Source organism: Corythoichthys intestinalis, chromosome 11 (assembly GCF_030265065.1).
Source record: "Corythoichthys intestinalis isolate RoL2023-P3 chromosome 11, ASM3026506v1, whole genome shotgun sequence".
NCBI lineage: Eukaryota > Metazoa > Chordata > Actinopteri > Syngnathiformes > Syngnathidae > Corythoichthys > Corythoichthys intestinalis.
The window spans coordinates 16,944,296-16,965,988 of NC_080405.1; the positions used below are offsets into that span (position 1 = coordinate 16,944,296).

A 21,693-nucleotide genomic window follows, 5' to 3' on the forward strand; every position below is an offset into this window, starting at 1 on the left:
AATACTTCCTATAAGTCATACTAATTTAAGATTTTAAGTAGACATAGTTCACATTCTTAAATTTTCTTAGGTAACTCATTTGGAGTATTCCTCATTTCATCAAGGTGACTCTGAACTTGAAAAAATGAGTTGTATTACCTTGAATTATTAAGTTTGTAGGGAAAACTCATTTCTGAGTAAACTGAACATAAAATGTTCAGCTGTGTGAAGTTAATAAAAATTATGAAAACAAAGTACAAAGTGTCTGTCAACCTTTAACTGATCGATGTTAGCATTTTGAACATGCTTTTTACTCCATAGTGGGTAAATTAAACATTTAATTGTGTGTTAAATCTTATTTTATGTTGTGCGTTGTTGAAATGTCAGTACCAGTTACAGTTAATTATAAGATAATGATTTGTGTAATTCTAAGCATTCAAAATTAATATTTTAAAAAGTGACTATTAATTGGCTTTGTTGAGTTGAGAACTGGCATTATCGGCCTGTGTGTGGTTAGAGTCATGATTAACCACAATTAATTACAATTATGTTTTAATGGGGGGGCAGTCACATTTTCATGTTGGTTAGATTTTTTTTCCTCCGTTAATTGTTAACACATCTATTAAAATACTGAATTCAAGCAGGGTAGATTAATACCTTAGAGGGGTTGAAGTTGACATTTTTGGCACTGCCATGTTCATCACCAGACACAGCTGGCTGGTTATTAAATCCTTGTTTCACATTCAATGCAGTCAGCTCATCCTAAGAGGAAAACAAACGAAAAATTTTAAAATGTTACTGGAATTTAAAGGGAACACATGATGGAAAATATACTTTTTAATGTGGTCTGTACATGATTAAGGTCAATTGGTAGTTAGAACGTACTGTAATGACTGTAATGTAACAGATGGACACAGTTGCCAGTTAAATTTTAAAGAAACACACAAAAAAATGGTTCACACACCAAGAGACTAATTCAAAACGCATATCAAAGACCCAACGCTCAGTAGCCAACGCTCACGGCACTCACCGGGTCAAGCTCAGGTTTTTTGTAAGCCATACTTATCGAAGTCATAGTAGGACAAACCCAAATCGTTAAAAAAAAAAACAAAAAAAAAAACACGCACATCGTTTATAATATAAAATTAATTTGGTTTGATTAGTGGAACAATTGTTTAGAATCGACAGAATACTCAATCCTAAAAGTATTTGATAGCTTCTGGTAATTTCGACGCCACTCTTTAGACCAGGGGTGGGCAATTAATTCCACAAAGGGCCGCAGTGGGTGCGAGTTTTTGTTCATACCCATCATGAGGACAGCCTTTCACCAATCTGGTTTCTTACAAGCGCAATCAGTTGATTGCAGTCAGGTGCTCCTTGTTTCCACTGAAACCTCATTGGTTATACTGTGTGTGCTGAATCAGTTGGAACAAAGACCAGGACCCACTGCGGCCCTCGAGGACTGGTTTGCTCACCCCTGCTTTAGACGATTGGGCCAACTAACTTGACCACACCCACACAAAGTACCTCAACCATTGACTTCGCAGATAGGTTGAATGATGTTCCAGACTGCAATGTATCTTAAAAGCAAAATTCCGTACTTGTCATTTATAAATCACTGGGTGTTTGGATCACCAATTTCATTTTGATACATTAAAAAAAAGGATGGACAGTAACAATTTTGAATTGAAACTAGGTTTATAGGTCTAACAGTCAAAACAAAACTACACTCAAGCCTTGAATGTCATTGAAAGATGCGCGAATAATGAGAAAATATATTTATGGTTGCCAGATTGCATATTGTGTTTCACTTCGACTCTCCAGCAAAAAGTGACAACATTGGGCTTGGCCTCAGAAAAGCTCTTAAATGACCTGAATGAAAAGACTGTTGAACATCATGGTTTAAGGGAAGGCTACAAAAAGCTGTCTCAAACATTTCAGTTGTCAGTTTCCACTGTGAGGAACATAGTAAGAAAAGGAAGTCAACAAACAATTCTTATTAAGGCCAAGAGTGGCAGGCCAAGAAAATATCGGAGATGCCAAGCAGGGTTTCAACTTCCTACAGGTCAAGGTAAGTTAAAATCAATACTTTTAAAACTTAATGCCATTTGAAATTAGATTTAACACCAACCTGACAACAAACATTCATTGCTAAAAGTAACGCCAAACAGTATGACACCTTCCAGACCACATCAACAACACAGACAATCCGGAAATTACATCTATTAAGCGTATTGTATTTTGTCTTACCATGAAATGAAACATTTGCAGCAAAAGACTTTCAAATTTAAGATTACTGCAGAATTTCACAGTTTTGACAGTGGCATCGTTTACTTATGCTTCATGAAACCTTGCAAGAATCAACAAGATTGGTGCTAGCTCGTTCCCAGAAATCTGAGAAGATTTGACAAGTTCTAAAAGTAAGTGTATTTAACATGATAGTGTTTATTTGGTTAAATAGCTAATCCTGGTTATGTGTTCACATTTTTAAGACTTTTGAAAATGGAATTTGAGACATGTTATTGCCAATTAAGGCCTTAAAATTAAATCAACACCTTTTAAAACTTTTCAAAGATCTGCGGGAACGCTGACAAGGCGATGGTGTAAATGGTAAACAACAACCATTTTCCTGCAGATCTTGTCACTATGCAAAGCGTTGTGTGTGTTAGGTGCGTTATTGCATTTTCAGCAGTGTCAATGCGGTGGAGGCGCAAGGCATGAGATGTGTTTGTTTTTTGGGATTTGTCCTTGCCCACATATGCATTAGTTAAAATGCAGTTTCTCTCCATTCTGGGCTCTCCTTTAACTAGTAAAATCAAGTAGCTTGCCGCCAAGCGAGGTAGAAGGGGGTACGGCCAAACTCCAGCAGGAATGTGACGGAGCCTGTCAGCCTACTAGTTCAATCTAACGACAGACAGGGCTGGCATTAGTCCAACAGTTTGTATGTAAATGAGGAATGGTGCACTGGATGAGACTAGCACCCCAAAATGAACCAATTTGACCATGGCAAGAAGGACGCTGTAATAATGTCTACAATCTTTCATCATTGAAGATAAGTGTAAGAAAAAGTGGATGAACGGATGTCCCTAGCCTTTGGCACTGACATAATCTTGTGTAAAAGTGGTACTCTTTCTATGGAAGTTGGAAGAAATCTGGATAAATCTGGTGTGTGGAAATTTATTTGTTAATAAAAACTATTTTTTTTCCATACCAATGGGGAAGCAGCGCATATTGAGAAGTGACAAGTCCAGGGTTTATATTGCCTTTTCAACTGGCCAGGCCTCCAGCTCATATGCAACCCTAATGAGGATGATGATTTTTGTAGTATTCAATAACTTATCAATTAGTGTCATGGTGAGGTGCATGCCATCTAGGGTTGGGCATCGTTTGAAATTGAAAGATTCCGGTTCCGATTCAGATTCCATGTATGGATTCCGGTTCCTAACGATTCTCGATTCTTTTAGGAGGCAAGGTAAAAAAAAAAACTAAATAAATAAATAAATAAAAACCTTAACTTTAAATAAATAAAACTTAACAGATTTTTTAAAACAATATGAATTTAAAATTTATTATTATTACTATTATTTTATTATTTATTATTAAATTTAAATTCATTTAATATAAATTTATGAATTATATGAACTTCTCACAGGGCTATTTTTAACGTGTATATAAATATCAGTCTTTGAACTTGAATGTGATGAAGTTTCTTTCCACAGGAGTGCACTTTCAGAGATTTCAAAGATGTTTATTTTTCAAAAGCTCGCGGAGAAAACATTTACACATATTCCTTTGCTATACATGTACCTTAGCTGGGAGCTACGACGAAGCATTAGTATAAATTCTTCTATTGATTATAATTTGATGTAGATGAGGCAAAATAATAAGGTTTCCTTATTTGTCAAACCGATTCTGCTGTTTTTACAGACACATGCAATATTTATGTTGTGACAATATCAGTGGCGCTGTAGGAGTGTGTACGTATAATGCGGGCAAGAAGAGATGAGAGCGTCTGGCTAGGATGCTCTGTGATGTGATGCTATGTTTTCACTGCTATGAATGCATGAAAAAAGTAATCGAATGTTTTGTATGGCTGCTTTCTAAATAAGCAACACAACCGATTCTAAAGCAAAAATGCTTTTAATACTGTTGATTTTAACGGAAGCGTTTACTGCTTTAAGATGGCGGCTGTTTACTAATGCCAGCGAGCCTGTCATTTCGCATCTAGTTCTCTTTACATGTTCTAACGCCGCCAAGTCGGTCATTTCTCATCTAGTTCTATATACATATGATATCGACCAAAGCCCGACATAATAATACAAATTATTCTCGTACTATTCCATCCATCATCTATAGACCCTACCCACCGACGTCACAAAACCACGTGCTCGCTGTATGGTTCCGCCCACTTGTCCGTCATTTTGTCTCTGTATTAGCATTGGTTTCAATTGATCGAGCAATTTAAAATGCATTTCATGGAAGACCCGGTGCTTTCGGATGCCGTAAACTCACTGGATGTGTTGCATAAAAGGCGTTATGTGGAAAAGCTTCGTTCTATACAGTCGCCAGATCCATATTTGATGCCCAAATCGATGTTTTTCGACCCACTGTCTTCGCCCTGTCTGCCTGACATCTGCTACGCTGATATTTACAATTATCTTGTCCACACAAAATCAGCCTGTTCTCACGAAAATTTGAAAAACTTCAAGAGCTTGGAGGCTTATAAATACTTCGTTGCTGGTTGGGTGAAACAGGTCCTCGTCCACGAAAATTCGGCAGGAATCTATCTTGTGCTTGGAAAGGTGAGTTACGAAATTTTCAATTCAAAATCTTTTGTTATTGCTAACATCCACTGTCAAGTCTAATGTATTTCATGTCGTTTGTCAATGGAGTTAAGGCTTTTAATGTTTATATGGTTTAGCGATAGCACTCTCACTACATACATACGTGTATGTTATCGGCGATTAGCCTAGCAATGATCTTAATTGTGGTTATTTGTCAGCCCAAAACCCTCTAAGTATATCTTAAATGCATCTTACCGGATATAAAATGACTAATACATAGTCTGTGGTGATTTTTTGGTGCCCAGTTTTCACGCCGAATTGCAGCCGTCCATTTCGCTCTCCTCTTTGGATCCCTCAGAATACAGTAAAACTTCAAGTCTCTCCTTCCATCTTCTCTGTTAGTGCAACCAACAGCCACACACGCCTTCACCATTTTGATTATTAATGTTAAGGAGCAGAAAAACACGCCGTAAATAGGAGGAATGTACGTAGCCGTAACAGGTTAACACTATGTTTTGACGGACAAGTGGGCGGCACCAGTCAGGAGGAAAGAGTTGTGACGTCACGTGGGTAGGGTCTATTGCTTCATCCGAAGTCGGATCGCTGGGACAGCAGAAGACAGACATAATGTATTGTTTTACTTACCTGGTTCTGACGGCGCAGCGTGTCAAATACGTAGCTATGCACTTGGCACTTGTATTCCATGAAGCCAGTTGTGCATATTTTGTTGTGCAGCCACCTTTGCATGATATAGTTGCGTTGCAAATGTTGCACTGAGCTGACTGGTCTTTTTTTTTTTTTTTTGTAAAGCCAAACTTTTGAGCGGCGCCGCACCGTGTCCATGGTTGTAATCAAGTTGCAATGCACAAACACCCGCTTATTGTTGTTTCTTCTTCGTGGTTTTCGGCAGCAATTTTTTTCCCGCTCGGCGGTCAGGGCATCGAAACATGGAATCAAAATTTTAAAATTCAAATGGTTCCGGGAGCATCGGAGTGTTAGAACCAGTTCCCATCGATGCCCAACCCTAATGCCGTCACATGAAACATGGAATCAGAATTTTAAAATTCAAATGGTACCGGGAGCATCGGAGTGTTAGAACCGGGTCCCATTGATGCCCAACCCTAATGCCATCACATGAAACAAAAACCCACCTCATGAAGATGATGTAGTCACACAAATAGCTAAAGCTAATGCTTGTAAAACGGTTCCTGAAATGCTAATCTATGCAAACATACAATCAGATTTGACATTGTCCTCTTTGACAGTGGCCTCTTGGGCTCCAGAGCTTCAGCAAACCTAGCTCCCAAGTCATTGGGAGGAGTTATTGTTTAAATAAACAACCCTGGTTCTTAACAGTGGGCTGGAGTGTACAACTCACTGGCTGCCTGCCACTGGTGCTGCACGACTTGACTTGTGACCAGTCCAGGATGTCCATGGCTCAGTTGCAAAACAGTGTGGAAAATTCAATGGATATTTCATTTACACAATTGACATTTCATTTAACTCATTCACTGCCAGCCAAAGTATGTGCACAGTATTCGAAAAGTATGTCTTGTGGCAGTCAGTAAAAATCTACATTAAAAAAAAAAAAAAAAAAAAAAAAAAAAAAAAAAAAACATGGCAATACAAGTCCAATACATTTGGACTGGGAACGGCTGCCCAAATCCCAGCCCAAATGGATTGGAAGTCTATTGCTGTCAGGGAGTTAAATTAGTTAATAATCATTCTAATCATATCTATTGAATATGTTGCAACACTGCCGTCAGCTTAACATCCAATCCTTTTTGCCATTCGCATCAACCGATAACCTAAAGGTTAATAATAGATCAAGAGCTATTATCTAAGTCCCGAAGCTAGGCCGAGCAGACGGTCAAGGTAAATGAGAGTTAAATAACACGCTTAGCTACGCATAGTTAGACAACTTACAAGCCGATGTTTAACTTTTAAACCCCCTCACTAAACACAACGCATTTCATTCGCCTAACAATAACGTCACCCCATAAAATGCACAGCTTTCGTGGCAAGCTACTATACAGGTGTTGTTTTAACAAGCCCGTTACTGGAGCTGTCGAGCAAGCTCGGAAAGTGACAACTCTCCTGCGGTGTTGTTCATTGTTATTGCCCAGGCCCGAGTCGTCTCCGGAGGGGCTAGCTCGAACGGGCTAGCTGTCGCTAACTAGGCTTAGCCTCGCAGCTAACACACATCCCTTTTACTACTAAGTCCCGTGTTCACTTCAACGCAAAAGCCCGGATAATTATCTGACCTCCTTCTGCTTGGGATCTTGCGGATAGACGTCCGGTGGCCCGAGCCGGGGCCGCTTAAGCGGCCGGTGTTCGTAGCTGAGGATTCCGAAGGCAGCCATCATCCAGCGGCATCACAGCCAGTGCTTTGCTTGCCTCCTCCGGGCCGTCTGAACCCAGTGCTGAGAAGGACAAATACTTCCGGCGAGCCTCTGGCGTTTCAAAGTAAGAGGCGGTTATCGTGGGACCACCAAATTAACGTTCTATCACTTCATTAACATTAATTCATATATCTTTGAAATGTTAAAAAATTGAACAAATGTTATTATTGTAGCTTCACAGTTGAGTAGTTGTTTGCACATTTGCTCCACAATCGAGGGTTAATAGAATAGAATAGAATAGAATAGAATAGAATAGAATAGAATAGAATAGAATAGAATAGAATAGAATGAGCTACATCTGAGGCATGCCAGACAACCCCAAGACTGGGGTCAGTGTCCCTCTGAGGTGGGCCAATTCTTGGATAGCGTTTTTTTAAAAAAAATTTTTTATTAAATAAAAATACTTCCACACTGAAGCCACCGCGTTGCATTTCCGTAATACATACATACACAATGCAAACAATGATCCAAATGAGGGACGGCTAGCTTGACTTAGTAATTCCTTGTAGTTTAGCAGGTTAGCAAATTCACACAGTTTAAAATTATGCCAACTGTGATGCAGGTTGGACTTTCAGTAACAACATTTGTGGTGTTTCCCCTACCTCCACCACATTGACTTTTTTTTTAATTTTTTTTTTTTACATTCCTTACAGTGGCTGCTGCTGGCCAAAAAATAATATCCCTCCTCCTCGAAGGGGCGGAGGAGGCGGCATGTTGTCGACATGAATCTGTCGGGGCTGTGTGAATACTTTACTTGTCACAATACGTAGTACAATGCCTCATCTATCGTGTATTTAATTGCATAAATAACTATGTTGCACTGATCCAAGAAACATTTTTTCTTTTTTTCTTTCTTTCATTCTTATCTACTTGACCTCTAATCCATTTGAACTGGAAAGGCGTAGCAACGATCAGTGACACTGAAACATGATTATTCACTGCCCCCCCGTTTTCTGTTTATTCCAAAACCGCAATATTAACTGGAGTACCGTATTAATTACACTGTTAGCATAGTATGTCTTAACACCGTGCAATATGAGTTTGTTCATCAGTTCATGAAACACATTGAACTTGTAACTTATTGCATGTTCTCAGGAATCAGACTTGCATCTCCTGAGTAAATGTTTATTACCATGGGTTTGTCCACAGCGGAACTTAATTGTGACCTTCTAGTTCCACAGCGCAAGTTCTTATAAAAATAATATACAGTATAAACAGTGGTCACCAAATCCAGACCTCGAGACTACCTGTCCAGTCGTGTTTTTCATTTGTCTCCTGTCACCCAACTGAATCAAATGATTAACTCATAAGCAAGCTCTCCAGAAGCCTGATAGCGATCCTGATTATTTAATTCAGATGTGTTGCAGGACAGAGGGACTGAGGGAGACAAAACACACGACTGGTTAGGTGGCCTCGAGGTCCAGATTTTTGACCCCTGATATTAAGACAGCCCCTTATAACAACTTTATGTTTACTCATAAATTGCAGTATACTGTGAATTGGACACACTGACCAAAATCTATGACATTATAATTAAACTTTTTATTAGCAAACAAAACAAAACAATTCCTCTTGATAAAATCAATCATTTACAAAAAAAATACACATTGGAAGTTTAAACTCTCCATGTGCAAAAGGCAACTTGGAAAATGCAGCAATGTAATCAAAAACATATTGCACTCGTCGTGATTGTTAAGCGCAATCATACATTATAAGGCAGATGATAACAATCCTCAGCTTTTGTGAAGACACATATTGACTCAGCTACAGAAAACGGCAACGTACCGATGGTTGCCTTACAAACAATAGGTGCATAATTCAATTTCCAGCATCTAGATTACATAAGAGGAACAATTTCAGTGTAACAGTACCCACATGCAGTGTTGTAATGACATGGCTAATTGCAACATGTATATTTGCACAACTCTAGGCACATATTAAAACAGCGAAGAAAAAACTTGTAGGTGACTAAAATGCCTCAAAAACATAATTCCAAAATATACGATTTCACTAAAAACAAAACAATCATTACTGACATTACCCTAGAAGGTAGGTTCCTACACTGTGACAAGAACTAAGTAGCGGTTCTAAGTTCCTCTTGGAGGCAGAAGAACGAAAAGAAACGTGATGACATGAATTTAATAAAGTGCCACAGACAGAGTTGTTTCTCTGTTTCATTTGCAGTGAATCATTTGGCTTGCAGTTGTCATGGAGGTTGTCCTTTGTACCATGAGATGGTGTCCAAAGAAACACAGTTGCAGGATCTTTGGTTTTTGTTATCAGTCACATTGTCATTGCTATTTTAATAACCTATTGCATGTTTTTTTAAGTAATTCTATTTTTCTTTTTTCACAGCATGCATATTGTCCAGGTTTTTATTTGCTTTGGTTTTGTGACGCCTCGATCATGGCTCTGAATCTGGAGTTTTCGTTTGACAGCAAGGTGATGGGATGGTCAAACTCCAAAATCTAGGGGAAAACAAAGGAAGGTTATTTTGAAAAAAATCAATAGAGTGGTGCCTGAACTTACGAACGTCTCTATGCACGACATTTTCAGGTTACGACACACTTGCCTCTTGTTACAAAACAAATTTCAGGATACGATAGGCAAAAATACAGTATGGCCTGCTACTCACAGCTCCTAGAGTTTACTGGGCATTACTTATAGCTGTTCTGCCTTTGGCTATTGCCTAGTATCTTCCTGGCATCTTGTTGGCTAAGATGGACTTCTACTGTATGAGTATATCCCAGTGTCTTATTCATTCGCCCCTCTGGCCATGAGGTGTTCCGACAGTTTTACTTGAGTGTATTACCGTATTTTCCGCACTGTAAGGCGCATCGGAGTATAGGGGCGCACTCTGAATGAATGGCCTATTTTAAAATGTTTTTCATATATAGGACGCACCGCATTATCAGGCGTAGTAGTAGTGGTGGTGGGGTTGCATTATGCATCCACTAGATGGAGCTGCATTGAAGGGAATTTCATGCCATTGTTAAACAACATTGATTGATCACATTGTCATGTGAGATCAAAGGTAAACATCCAATTTTATCCAGTTCAAACAACTATTTATTTTATTACAATTATTAATATAGCCAAAGGTGGGGAAACACTGGAAATTAAAGGCTTTTAGCTGCGCCATATAGTGCGGAAAATGCATCAACTTTTATTCTTTATTCTTAGTTTTTTACATTATGCACAACTCTCATTTTATGTTTATTGTACAATCATCTAATTGCAATATGTAGTATTTGTTACATGTTTTGATGCATTTTTATGCTTTATAAAAGATTTTATAAAAGATTTATGTCCTAATTTTAGGGAGCTTGGAACCGATTAGGACATTTACATGGAAGGCGTCTCTATTTACAGAAGTTTCAGTTTATGGAACTATTTCCAGAACCAATTAATCTCATAAGTAGAAGTACCACTGTGTAACCAGTGTGAAAAGACAATTAGTTTGACTGACTCACTGTCAGAAGCAGTGCTTCCCAACACACTCAGTTGTCATGTGAGATCATAGGTAAACATCCAATTTTATCCAGTTCAAACAACTATTTATTTTATTACAATTATTAATGTAGCCAAAGGTGGGGAAACACTGGAAACTAGAGCACCACGTAAATGTTCCATAATTCATAATTCAAATAAAACGCTGTCACCTAACAATTATCACGAACAATGTTAGAAACAATTTTGTGCCAGCTTATTCAGCATTTAGAAAGGTTTAATATTAAAAAAAAAAAAAAATCGTCGTCTCGCCCAACCGGACAGTATGGTCCCTCCTTTCAAGCTCGGGTCCTCTAACAGAGGCCTGGGAGCTTGAGGGTTCTGCAAAGGATCTTAGCTGTCCCTAGGATTGCGCTCTTCTGAACGGAGACGTCGGACATTGTTCCCAGTATCTGTTGGAGCCGTGCATCCAGCTTGGGGGTTACTGCCCCTAGTGTCCCGATCACTACTGGCACCACTGTTGCCTTCACTCCCCACATTTTCTCCAGCTTTTCGTGTTCTTTTTTCCTGATGTTGCTATCGCCCGGGATAACTACATCTATCACTACTGCTGTCTTCTGATGTTTATCCACCACCACTATGTCAGGCTGGTTGGGCATCACCAGTTTGTCTGTCTGGATCTGGAAGTCCCACAGGATCTTGGCTCGGTTGTTCTCGACCACCTTTGGGTGTGTTGCCCACCTATATATATATATATATATATATACTAGGGCTGTCAAAATTATCGCGTTAACGGGCGTTAATTAATTACGTTAAAATATTTGACGCAATTAACGCATGCACTAAATGACCCGCTTGCACATTGCCTCAAACAGATTACAATGAGGCCGTTTATGGACATCAAGAGTGAAGAGAACGCCACCGGCCGCTTGGGGGCAGCGCCGTTCCATACTCATGTTATTTCTTCTAAACGTGGGAGAATTAGTAGTTGTGAGACGTTCATGCTGTATTCACAATGCAATGCAAATTGCTATTTGTGCTCTACACATATTTCGGTAAGTTTTCTTTCTTTTAGTGGCAATTATGTGTCTCTTGTTGTATTTTGGGTAAGATAAGCACAACAAAAATAATATTCCTATCTCTCCAAAAAAAAATAATGTTCACAAAAAGAAAAGCACTTCAGTCTATAGTAATGAGACCCTATTCTGACACACAGTTAAACAACAATGCAAAATGAACTGGCATTCCATATCGAAATAGCTATGCAAAATACACGTAAAACTTAAGACTTTTTATTATTGTTATTTTTATTCTTATTATTATTATATTAGCTCTACTTTTGATTGAAAAATTTACAAATTTTATTAAAACGAAAACATGAAGAGGGGTTTTAATATAAAATTACTATAACTTGTAACTATAACAATTATCTATGAGAACTACAAGTCTTTCTATCCGTGGATCACTTTAACAGAAAGAATGTTAATAATGCCATTTGTGGATTTATTGTTACAATAAACAAATACAGTACTTATGTACAGTACGTTGTATGTATATATCCGTCGTGTGTCTTAGCTTTCCATTCCAACAATAATTTACAGAAAAATATGGCATATTTTAGATGTTTTGAATTGCGATTAATTGCAATTAATTACGATTAATTAATTTTTAAGCTGTAATTAACTCAATTAAAAAATGTAATTGTTTGACAGCCCTAATATATACATGTATATGTACACACACACATACATATGTGTGTATATATATATATATATATATATATATATATATATATATATTAGGGCTGTCAAACGATTAAAAATTTTAATCGTGTTAATTACAACTTAAAAATTAATTAATCGTAATTAATCGCAATTAATCGCAATTCAAGCCATCTATATAATATGCCATATTTTTCTGTAAATTATTGTTGGACTGGAAAGATAAGACGCAAGATGGATATATATATATTCAGCATGCGGTACTTAAGGACTGTATTTGTTTATTATAACAATAAATCAACAAGATGGCATTAACATTATTAACATTCTGTTAAAGTGATCCATGGATAGAAAGACTTGTAGTTCTTTATGAAAAATGTTAGTACAAGTTATAGAAATTTTATATTAAAACCCCTCTTAATGTTTTCGTTTTAATAAAATTTGTAAAATTTTCAATCAAAAAATTAACTTGTAGCCCGCCATTGTTGATGGCAATAATTACTTACACTATAAAATCAGTCGCACCCAAGCGCCAGCAGAGGGCAGCAAAACTCCGCAAAACACAATTAACAAGTGGGCCTTTCACTCCTCTGTCATTTAAATCTGTCTGAGCTGGGCCAATTGCGTTAATTGCGTCAAATTTTTTAACGGGATTAATTTAAAAAATTAATTAACGCCCGTTAACGCGATAATTTTGACAGCCCTAATATATATATATATATACATATATACACATATATACATATACACACATATATACATATACACACATATATACATATATATATATATATATATATATATACTCACATATATTATATACATATATTATATATACACACACAGTGGGGAGAACAAGTATTTGATACACTCACAATGGGAAAACGCCCTGCGATTGGCTGGCAACCAGTTCAGGGTGTCCCCTGCCTACTGCCCATAGTTGGCTGGGATAGTCCAGCACCTCCGCGACCCTCGTGAGGAAAAGCGGCATGGAAAATGAATGAATGAATGAATGGGAAAACCCATTGGCAGTGTATCAAATACTTGTTCTCCCCACCAGGGGTCGCGTTAACCGAATATTTTCCGTCGTTGACCGATTTTTTCAAACGTTGACGGAAAAAACTGAAGTCCATCCGTCATTTTGACAGGTTGCAATTCACACCCCAAACCACAGGGTGGCGAGTGGGCATGTTAATTAGATATTGTCTCTCTTGATGCATGACGTCGTTGGCTTTACTCTGAAAAATGTCAAGGCAACTGAGTGTCCTAAGTTTCTTCAAAAAGCCCCAAAACGACGATGGTGTTGATAAAAGAGGTGAAAAAACAGACTGCACAAGCGGGCACGCAATTCAAGTCCATGCGCACCAGGAGGAAGACTGCGTTCAGGCCACAGCAGGTGAACTATTAATTTCATTGTTCCATACCTACCTGGGCCACAGTCAGCTGTTTTTGTCACTGCGGAGAAAAAGTTACATATTCATCTGCTTGATGTGTGATGGCACGGTGTGGATTCTTTGTTAAGCTTGTTCGGACAGAATATTAATTTGAATGAAAACTAAATACAGTACCCGTGATGGGACGAAATGGGCCGAGGTTCCGAAGCTTGTGTCGAGTAATGGGAGGGGTGTTTCCACGAAGCTTGTAGCGAGGCGCGCGTCATTTCGGCAGAACCCGGAAATGATATCGTGAGAAGCCTCGCCGGCCGGCTGAGTCTAGCAGGGGTCCCCAACCTATTCCACTAAGGCACACTGTGGGTGCAGGATTTCATTCTTACCAAACAAGATGACAACACTTTTTCCCCAATCTGGTGTTTTACAAGTGCAATCAGTTGATTGCAGTCAGGTGTGGCTTGTTTTAGCAGAAGCCTCATTGGTTCAACTGTCTCTGCTGGATCGGCTGGAACAAAAACCAGGACCCACAGTGTGCCTTGAGGACTGGGTTGAAAACCCCTGGGTCTAATGAACACTTCGGAAGTGATCCGACGTTCGGCGCGCATTGCAAACACAGTAGGCTACAGACTGCGGTATACATTGGTTGCAAAACGCAATGGCGATCGCTTGTTATCTCACATTTTGTGCATTTCGGGCTCCTGTAGGCTACTTGTTACATGATCTGTGCGCAACAGTGCAATCTTTTTTCGAGCCTTGTCCTTTGCTTGTGATGGAAACTGCGCAAAAAAAGCGACCCTCCGCTGTATGGGAACATTTTCATTTGATTGCTTTCAATAAGGTAAGGGAAAAGAAGTACATTAATATAAATGTGAGTGTATGTACCTATCTGAACCAAACATCAACAGAATGAACAATCCATTAGTGCAGGGGTTTTCAACCCAGTCCTCAAGGCACACTGTGGGTCCTGGTTTTTGTTCCAGCCGATCCAGCAGAGACAGTTGAACCAATGAGGCTTCTGCTAAAACAAGCCACACCTGACTGCAATCAACTGATTGCACTTGTAAAACACCAGATTGGGGAAAAAGTGTTGTCATCTTGTTTGGTAAGAATGAAATCCTGCACCCACAGTGTGCCTTAGTGGAATAGGTTGGGAACCCCTGCATTAGTGTACTGGCAGGCACAAAAGAATACCTACCCAAATTTATATAAACTGTCACTCACATTTATCTGCACCCCAGCTTCATCTGTGCCTTGTGAAAGAATATTTTCTAGAACTGGTGAAATATTGTCCAAAAAAAGAAACCGTTTAAAGCCAGCCACTGTGGGAAAGCTATTATTTCTCAACAAAAATGAATAACAAATTATCCTTAGCACTTGTTGTATTTTGTTCACATACTAAATTACTAACATAAGCACATTCATATCTTTGTCATAATCAAATAACCATTGAATTCTTAACAATGTTGACCACTTGGGCTTGTAATGTAGACCACTTGATGGCGCCATAGAGTAAATGAAATACAATGAAGCTTTGCTACATGTGCAAACCGATTGGCTGCAAAGCTTCATTGCTTCATGAGGCTTCATTTGGCCATCACTACTAAATACTGTTGAAGCGGTATGCAATGTTAAGAGTCTTGTTAGCTCGAATTGCTGTGTCCAACAGCTGTAGCTTTGCTGCTCTCTGTGAACTCTATTCACGCCGGAACGCGCGCGGCTCTTAAATGTCTGTGTCACGTGACTGTGTCGTAGCCGGTAACGCGCTCGGCCAAGTGGACACAATTACGGAAGGTGAATTATGCCAAACAAAGGGTCACCACGATGTCATTATCATCATTTAAAAAATTTAAGTGACTGGTAAAAATAGATTATGACCGGATTTTTATGACCCTGTCAGTCAAAATGACAGACAACGAAAAAGTCTAGCGCAACATCTGCTCCCCACTGTATATACATATATACACACACACATATATATATATATATATGTGTGTGTGTGTGTGTGTGTGCATATACATACTATATATATACACATGTGTGTATATATATACTATATATACAGTATATATATACAGTATATATATACAGTGGGGAGAACAAGTATTTGATACACTGCCAATGTGTTTTCCCATTGTCACTCTCAGTGTATCAAATACATATGTCATACATGTTATATATACATATATATACAGTGTATATATACAGTATATATATACAGTATATACAATACATATACATATATATATCTACACACACACACACATATATACAGTGGGGAGAACAAGTATTTGATACACTGACAATGGGAAAACCCGTTGGCAGTGTATCAAATACTTGTTCTCCCCACTGTATATATATATACTGTATATATATTAGGGCTAAATTATCACGTTAACGGGCGGTAATTAATTATTTTAATTAATCACGTTAAAATATTTGACGCAATTAACGCACATGCCCCGCTCAGACAGATTTAAATGACAGTACAGTGAATGCCCACTTGTTAATTGTGTTTTGTGGAGTTTTGCTGCCTCTGCTGGCGCTTGGGTGCGACTGATTTTATAGGCTTCAGCACCCATTAGCATTGTGTAAGTAATTATTGACATCAACAACGGCGGGCAACTAGTTTATTTTTTGATTGAAAATTTTACAAATTTTATTAGAACGAAAACATTAAGAGGGGTTTTAATATAAAATTTCTATAACTTGTACTAACATTTATCTTTTAAGAACTACAAGTCTTTCTATCCATGGATCGCTTTAACAGAATGTTAATAATGCTAATGCCATCTTGTTGATTTATTGTTATAATAAACAAATACAGGTCTTATGTACCACATTTTGAATATATATATACTGGACTGTCTCAGGAAATTAGAATACACAATATTCTAATTTTCTGAGACAGTCCTGTACATTAATCCACCATTTAAAGCAGGGGTGTCCAAACTTTTTGCAAAGGGGACCAGATTTGGCGTGGTAAAAATGTGGGGGGCCGACCTTGGCTGACGTCCTTTACATAGAACAATATACAGGACTGTCTCAGAAAATTAGAATATTGTGTATTCTAATTTTCTGAGACAGTCCAGTATATCCATCTTGTGTCTTATCTTTCCATTCCAACAATAATTTACAGAAAAATATGGCATATATTATAGATGGTTTGAATTGAGATTAATGGCGCTTAATTACGATTAATTAATTTTCAAGCTGTAATTAACTCTATTAAAAATTTTAATCATTTGACAGCCCTATTATATATATATATATATATATATATATATATATATATATATATATATATACATACATACATATATGTTAATGTTAATGCCAACTTGTTGATTTATTGTTATAATAAACAAATACAGTACCTATGTACAGTATGTTGAATGTATATATCCGTCTTGTGTCTTATCTTTCCATTCCAACAATAATATATAAAAAATATGGCATATTTTATAGATGGTTAGAATTGCAATTAATTACGATTAATTTTTAAGCTGTGATTAACTCGATTAAAAATTTTAATCGTTTGACAACCCTAATATATATAGTGACATTTGATTGTTGACTGTCATGATTGTTTTGAAATTAATCTCATTATTTTTTTCAAGATCACAGTGAGGTCCAAAATCTGTTTAGTGTTTTTCCCATGGGGTGACAGATATAAAAGGACGACCTTTTTTTGGCATACATTCTAGTTACATCTGCGTGATCGCTATATTCTTTTAGTACCTAGAGCTTCTTCTACTTTTTATTCTACATATCAGTCTTGAGAGGCCAGAGGCGGCTTTTTGAGCAAGGACCAAAGCAACAACAAAGCCATTAACATCCGTCGGGATTCGACAAAGGCTGAGACAAAAGCAACACAAGGAGCGGACAGTGGATCTCCATTCATATGGCACATAGAAATACTTTGCTGCCTTTTTGTCTGCATTAGCATGACTACCTGAATGGGGTTTGTGCAATTGGTTGATTTCGGAGATGTTACAATTTCAATTTTCAATGTCATACAAACCTTAATTTACTTTTCTGGTGAGGTTAAATAATATTTTATCACTGCTATACAGCAATCTTGTACAGTATGTCCGAAGTTTTTTTTTTCTTTAACGTACTCATTTAGAGCTATTACCACTTTTTCCTCTCTGCCATTATTTTTTCAGATGCCTACTGAGCTGAAGGCTAAACATGGTGAAGATTTGTTTGACTTTTGGGGCATATTTCTCTAAAACATCTGATGAAGCTTGTATAAGTCTTATTCAATTCGCAACAGATGCGAAGTGTTCATGACCATCAGGCTTGTTTTAACGTGCTAATGACTTTCTAAATGGTGCCGCACCTGGCCGTTGTCCATGACCATGACCTTGCTGCAGTTCATCACGGTGTTGAGACGATGGGCGATGATGAGGCGCGTGCATCTGCTGAATTCGCAGCGAATGGTCTCCTGGATTAGACTGTCTGTCTCAGTGTCGATGGCTGCCGTCGCCTCGTCAAGTACGAGGATCTGTAGCAGTGTGGTAAATGTTTTGTGGCATATTAAAATGGACGTCAAGGAAGATGTTCAGGAAAAAAAGATAAACAGAAAAAAAGCTTAAATGTAATAAAATGATTCAAAGTAAATACAACTCCCTCGAAACATCATTATTTGAACCTGAGAATTACTTAAGTGTTCTTGTTCGAGTTTTCAACTATGAGACCTTTTTTTTTTATTAAAACTCCTAGAAACAGTTTTGAATTGTAAAATAAAAGTACATGGCTACTTTTATTTTACAATTTAAAATTTAGTTAAGAGCTGCAGCCATAATGCTAGCCACTAGGGGCCAATGTTGTCCTAGCCTTGCTGCTCACTTACTCAGCGTGTGAGGTTTCTTTTTTTTTTTTTAATCATGACTCTCTAATATAAAACGGCCCCTTGAGCTACTCGTTCCAAGCAATGGTCAAGCAACAGAAAATGTGGAATATATTTGAACAATCAGCACCTTGCTATTGCGCAGCAGCGCTCTGGCCACACAAAGGAGTTGCCGCTCGCCCACTGAGAAGTTCTCGCCGTTCTCTGTCACCTCGGAGAGGAGGGAGTGAGGCAGCTGGCTCACCTGAAGAAAGTTGAGATCACACTGGGTCAACGGAGGCTCATGTAATCTGTCCTCACATTTGCATGGAATGTCATCACCTACCATCTCTTTGATATGTGTCTTCTCTAGTGCTTCCCATATCTGTGAGTCTGAGTACTGATCCCATGGGTCTAAATTGGTCCTGCAACAATAAAATGAAAAACAAAAGTATGATTGACAATTTTTTTTTTTTTTTTCAATCACAAAGCAACGTAACAACTTTGCTCGAGCAAATATTAGAAAGTATCTCACCTGACAGTACCAATGAAAAGCACAGGCTCTTGAGGGATGATTGCTAGTTTGCTCCGCAGGTCGTCCAGGCCGATTCGAGCAATATTGACTCCGTCAATGGTGATGGAGCCTCTCGCCAGCTCCACTAGTCTGAAGAGAGCAAGGGCCAGGGAAGACTTCCCTGTGGTGGAGAAGATGTCAATACGATTGCACAGATGGATTGAAATAAGTCAAAGCTGCAGGATAACAACCTGATCCTGTGCGACCCACAATGCCGATGGTCTCTTCAGGCTGGATTGTGAAAGACAGATCCTTCAGCACCAACGGCAGGCCGTCGCGGTAACGCATGTCCGCCTTGTGAAAGGTGATCTTCCCTTCCTCGGGCCAGGAGAGGGCAGGAGCATTTGACTGGATTTTGCATGGTGCTTCACTTTCTAGAGACTGTGAAAAATAGCAGTGTTTGTGTATTTACATACAAATAATTGACTCAGTGGGTTATCTGCTGCTTTTTTTTGGATCATTCACTGTTCAAATGGATTTCGACAGATATCACAATTGATGGCAGTCCACTAAATACTTTTGGTGATGCAAGGGCCAATGTCGTACCGTATCATCATAAAAATAAATAATACATAGTTTCCTACATTGATTTCAACATGGTGTTAGGTTTTGAACCCCGAGCTAATGGAGAGGCTTTGTTTCAGTGACTAGCTCCATCATGTTGAAGCTGAAAAGTTCAAGAGAACATTGGCTGAACTCAAGCATCATGTACGGGCCATATTCAATGATATTTTCATAAATTGCTGCGGGTCACTAAAAACTGGGCCGCAGGCTGCAGTTTGGACACCCTTGTTCTAGACTTGTGTACATGTATGGCAATGTGAATTATGGCAAAATTCGGACTAATCCAATCACGCACACTAGCCATTTTTAGGAAGAAGCAAGGTATAAAGGTTAAGTGTGTAATCCTGCCAACACACAAATAAACTAACATTACCACAAAAACATTTTCAGCTTCTACGTATATGTAGCCAACATGCCAACATAAGCATGTGTGCCGCTTACCTTTATGTAGTGATTAATCCTCTCTACTGATGTGAAGCGAGCTTCTGTCTCTGTGAGGAGCCTTACAGTGAATTGAAACAAGCCAGTAAGCTGTAGGTGAGATGAAGTGGGGAGAAAGAGAAGCAAAGGTACGGAGACAGACGGGTGGAAGGTTAACGACTGCCTCGATGCTGCTTTAATTATTATTAAAGAGACGCCAGCTACCTATCAATTAATCAAGGTGTACAGTATATTGGCTGAGTTGACTGGAGACAGGGATTCGATATACTATGCCTACGGCATTCTTGTTTTTTGTAGAAAAATTACAAGTGAACCACTGCAGTTTAAGATATGTAAAATTAACAATTATTGCTACTCAAAAATCTAGACCTTAAACATCGATAAGGATACACTCACATAAATGTTAGTTCACATTCGAATATTTGGGGTTCATACAACCCCTAGCAGAAAGTATGGAATCACCAGTCTCAGACGAGCACTGACTCAGAAATTTTAACATGTAGAAAAAGTAATGAATTAGTTCAAAAGTGCAACTCTTTAGCATTCAGACACACTAAAAGAAATTAATAAAAATTGTGGTGGACAGTAAATGTTACTTTTATAGAGCAAGTTCAGGGAAATATATACGGAATCACTCCATTCTGAGGAAAAAAATATGGAATCATGAGAAACAAACAAAGAAATAACAATCAAAACACATCTCTAGTATTTAGTAGCACCACCTCTGGCTTTTATGACAGCTTGCAGTCTCTGAGGCATGGATTTTATAAGCATTCTTCATCAATTTGGTGCCAACTCTCTTTGATTGCAGTTGCCAGATTATCCTTGCCTGTCGGAGCCTTGAGTGCACCATTTTTTTTTTCAATTTCCACCACAGGTTTTCAATAGGGTTGGGATCTGGGCTATTTGCAGGCCATGACATTGACTGGGTGAGTCTTTCTCCAAGGAATGCTTTAACAGTTTTAGCTCTGTGGCATGATGCATTGTCATCTTGGAAATGGCAAACACATTTTCAATTGAAGGGATATGAAAGCCGTCTAGAATTTCAATGTAAACTTCTGCATTTATTGAAGATTTAAGCACAGCCATCTCCCCAGTGCCTTTGCCTGACATGCAGCCCCATATCATCAAGGACTTAGGGAATTTTGAAGTTTTCTTCAGGCAGTCATCTTTGTAAATCTCACTGGAACAGCACCAAACAAAAGTTCCAGCATCATCATCTTGTCAAGAGTCAAGAATCTGCATTGGACAAGGTGTCGAGAGTCAAGAATCTGCATTGGACTCCATATTTTTTTCTTCAGAATTGGTTTATTCCATATACTGTATGTATTTCCCTGCAATTGCTCTATAAAAATCAAATTTACTGACCACCACAATTTTTTAAATTCATTTCTTTTAGTGTTTCTGAATGCTAAAGAGTTTCACTTTTGAACTAATTCATTTTTTTCAAGCTTTTTATCTGAGTTTGTCCTACATGATAAAATGTCCGAGTGAGTGCTCGTCCGAGACTGGTGATTCCATACTTTTTGCTAGGGGTTTTATATGTACCCTGACAT

General features: G+C 38.3%; 2 protein-coding genes across 8 annotated transcripts in view; both read right to left on the reverse strand.

Moving 5' to 3' along the window:
* Positions 1-7,194, reverse strand: part of med12 (mediator complex subunit 12) — a 52,321-nt gene extending 45,127 nt beyond the window's left edge. For 6 of the 7 annotated variants that reach the window (XM_057850191.1, XM_057850188.1, XM_057850193.1 and 3 more), the window contains exons 1-2: positions 7,028-7,194; positions 637-741 (exon numbers count right to left, since the gene is read on the reverse strand). In XM_057850191.1, the coding sequence (XP_057706174.1) occupies positions 637-741; positions 7,028-7,129 (207 nt within the window). In that variant the 5' untranslated portion in view covers positions 7,130-7,194. Of the gene's footprint in view, positions 1-636; positions 742-1,009; positions 1,245-7,027 lie in introns of those variants that run through there. The other variant, XM_057850187.1, reaches the window with a different exon arrangement.
* Positions 7,195-8,434: 1,240 nt separating this feature from the next.
* wu:fb13g09 (ATP-binding cassette sub-family C member 5) overlaps positions 8,435-21,693 on the reverse strand; it is a 62,304-nt gene continuing 49,045 nt past the window's right edge. The window contains exons 23-29 of the mRNA XM_057850724.1: positions 20,138-20,227; positions 19,324-19,513; positions 19,094-19,253; positions 18,905-18,983; positions 18,710-18,823; positions 18,070-18,234; positions 8,435-9,633 (exon numbers count right to left, since the gene is read on the reverse strand). Of these exons, the coding sequence (XP_057706707.1) occupies positions 9,541-9,633; positions 18,070-18,234; positions 18,710-18,823; positions 18,905-18,983; positions 19,094-19,253; positions 19,324-19,513; positions 20,138-20,227 (891 nt within the window). The 3' untranslated portion in view covers positions 8,435-9,540. The remainder of the gene's footprint in view (positions 9,634-18,069; positions 18,235-18,709; positions 18,824-18,904; positions 18,984-19,093; positions 19,254-19,323; positions 19,514-20,137; positions 20,228-21,693) is intronic.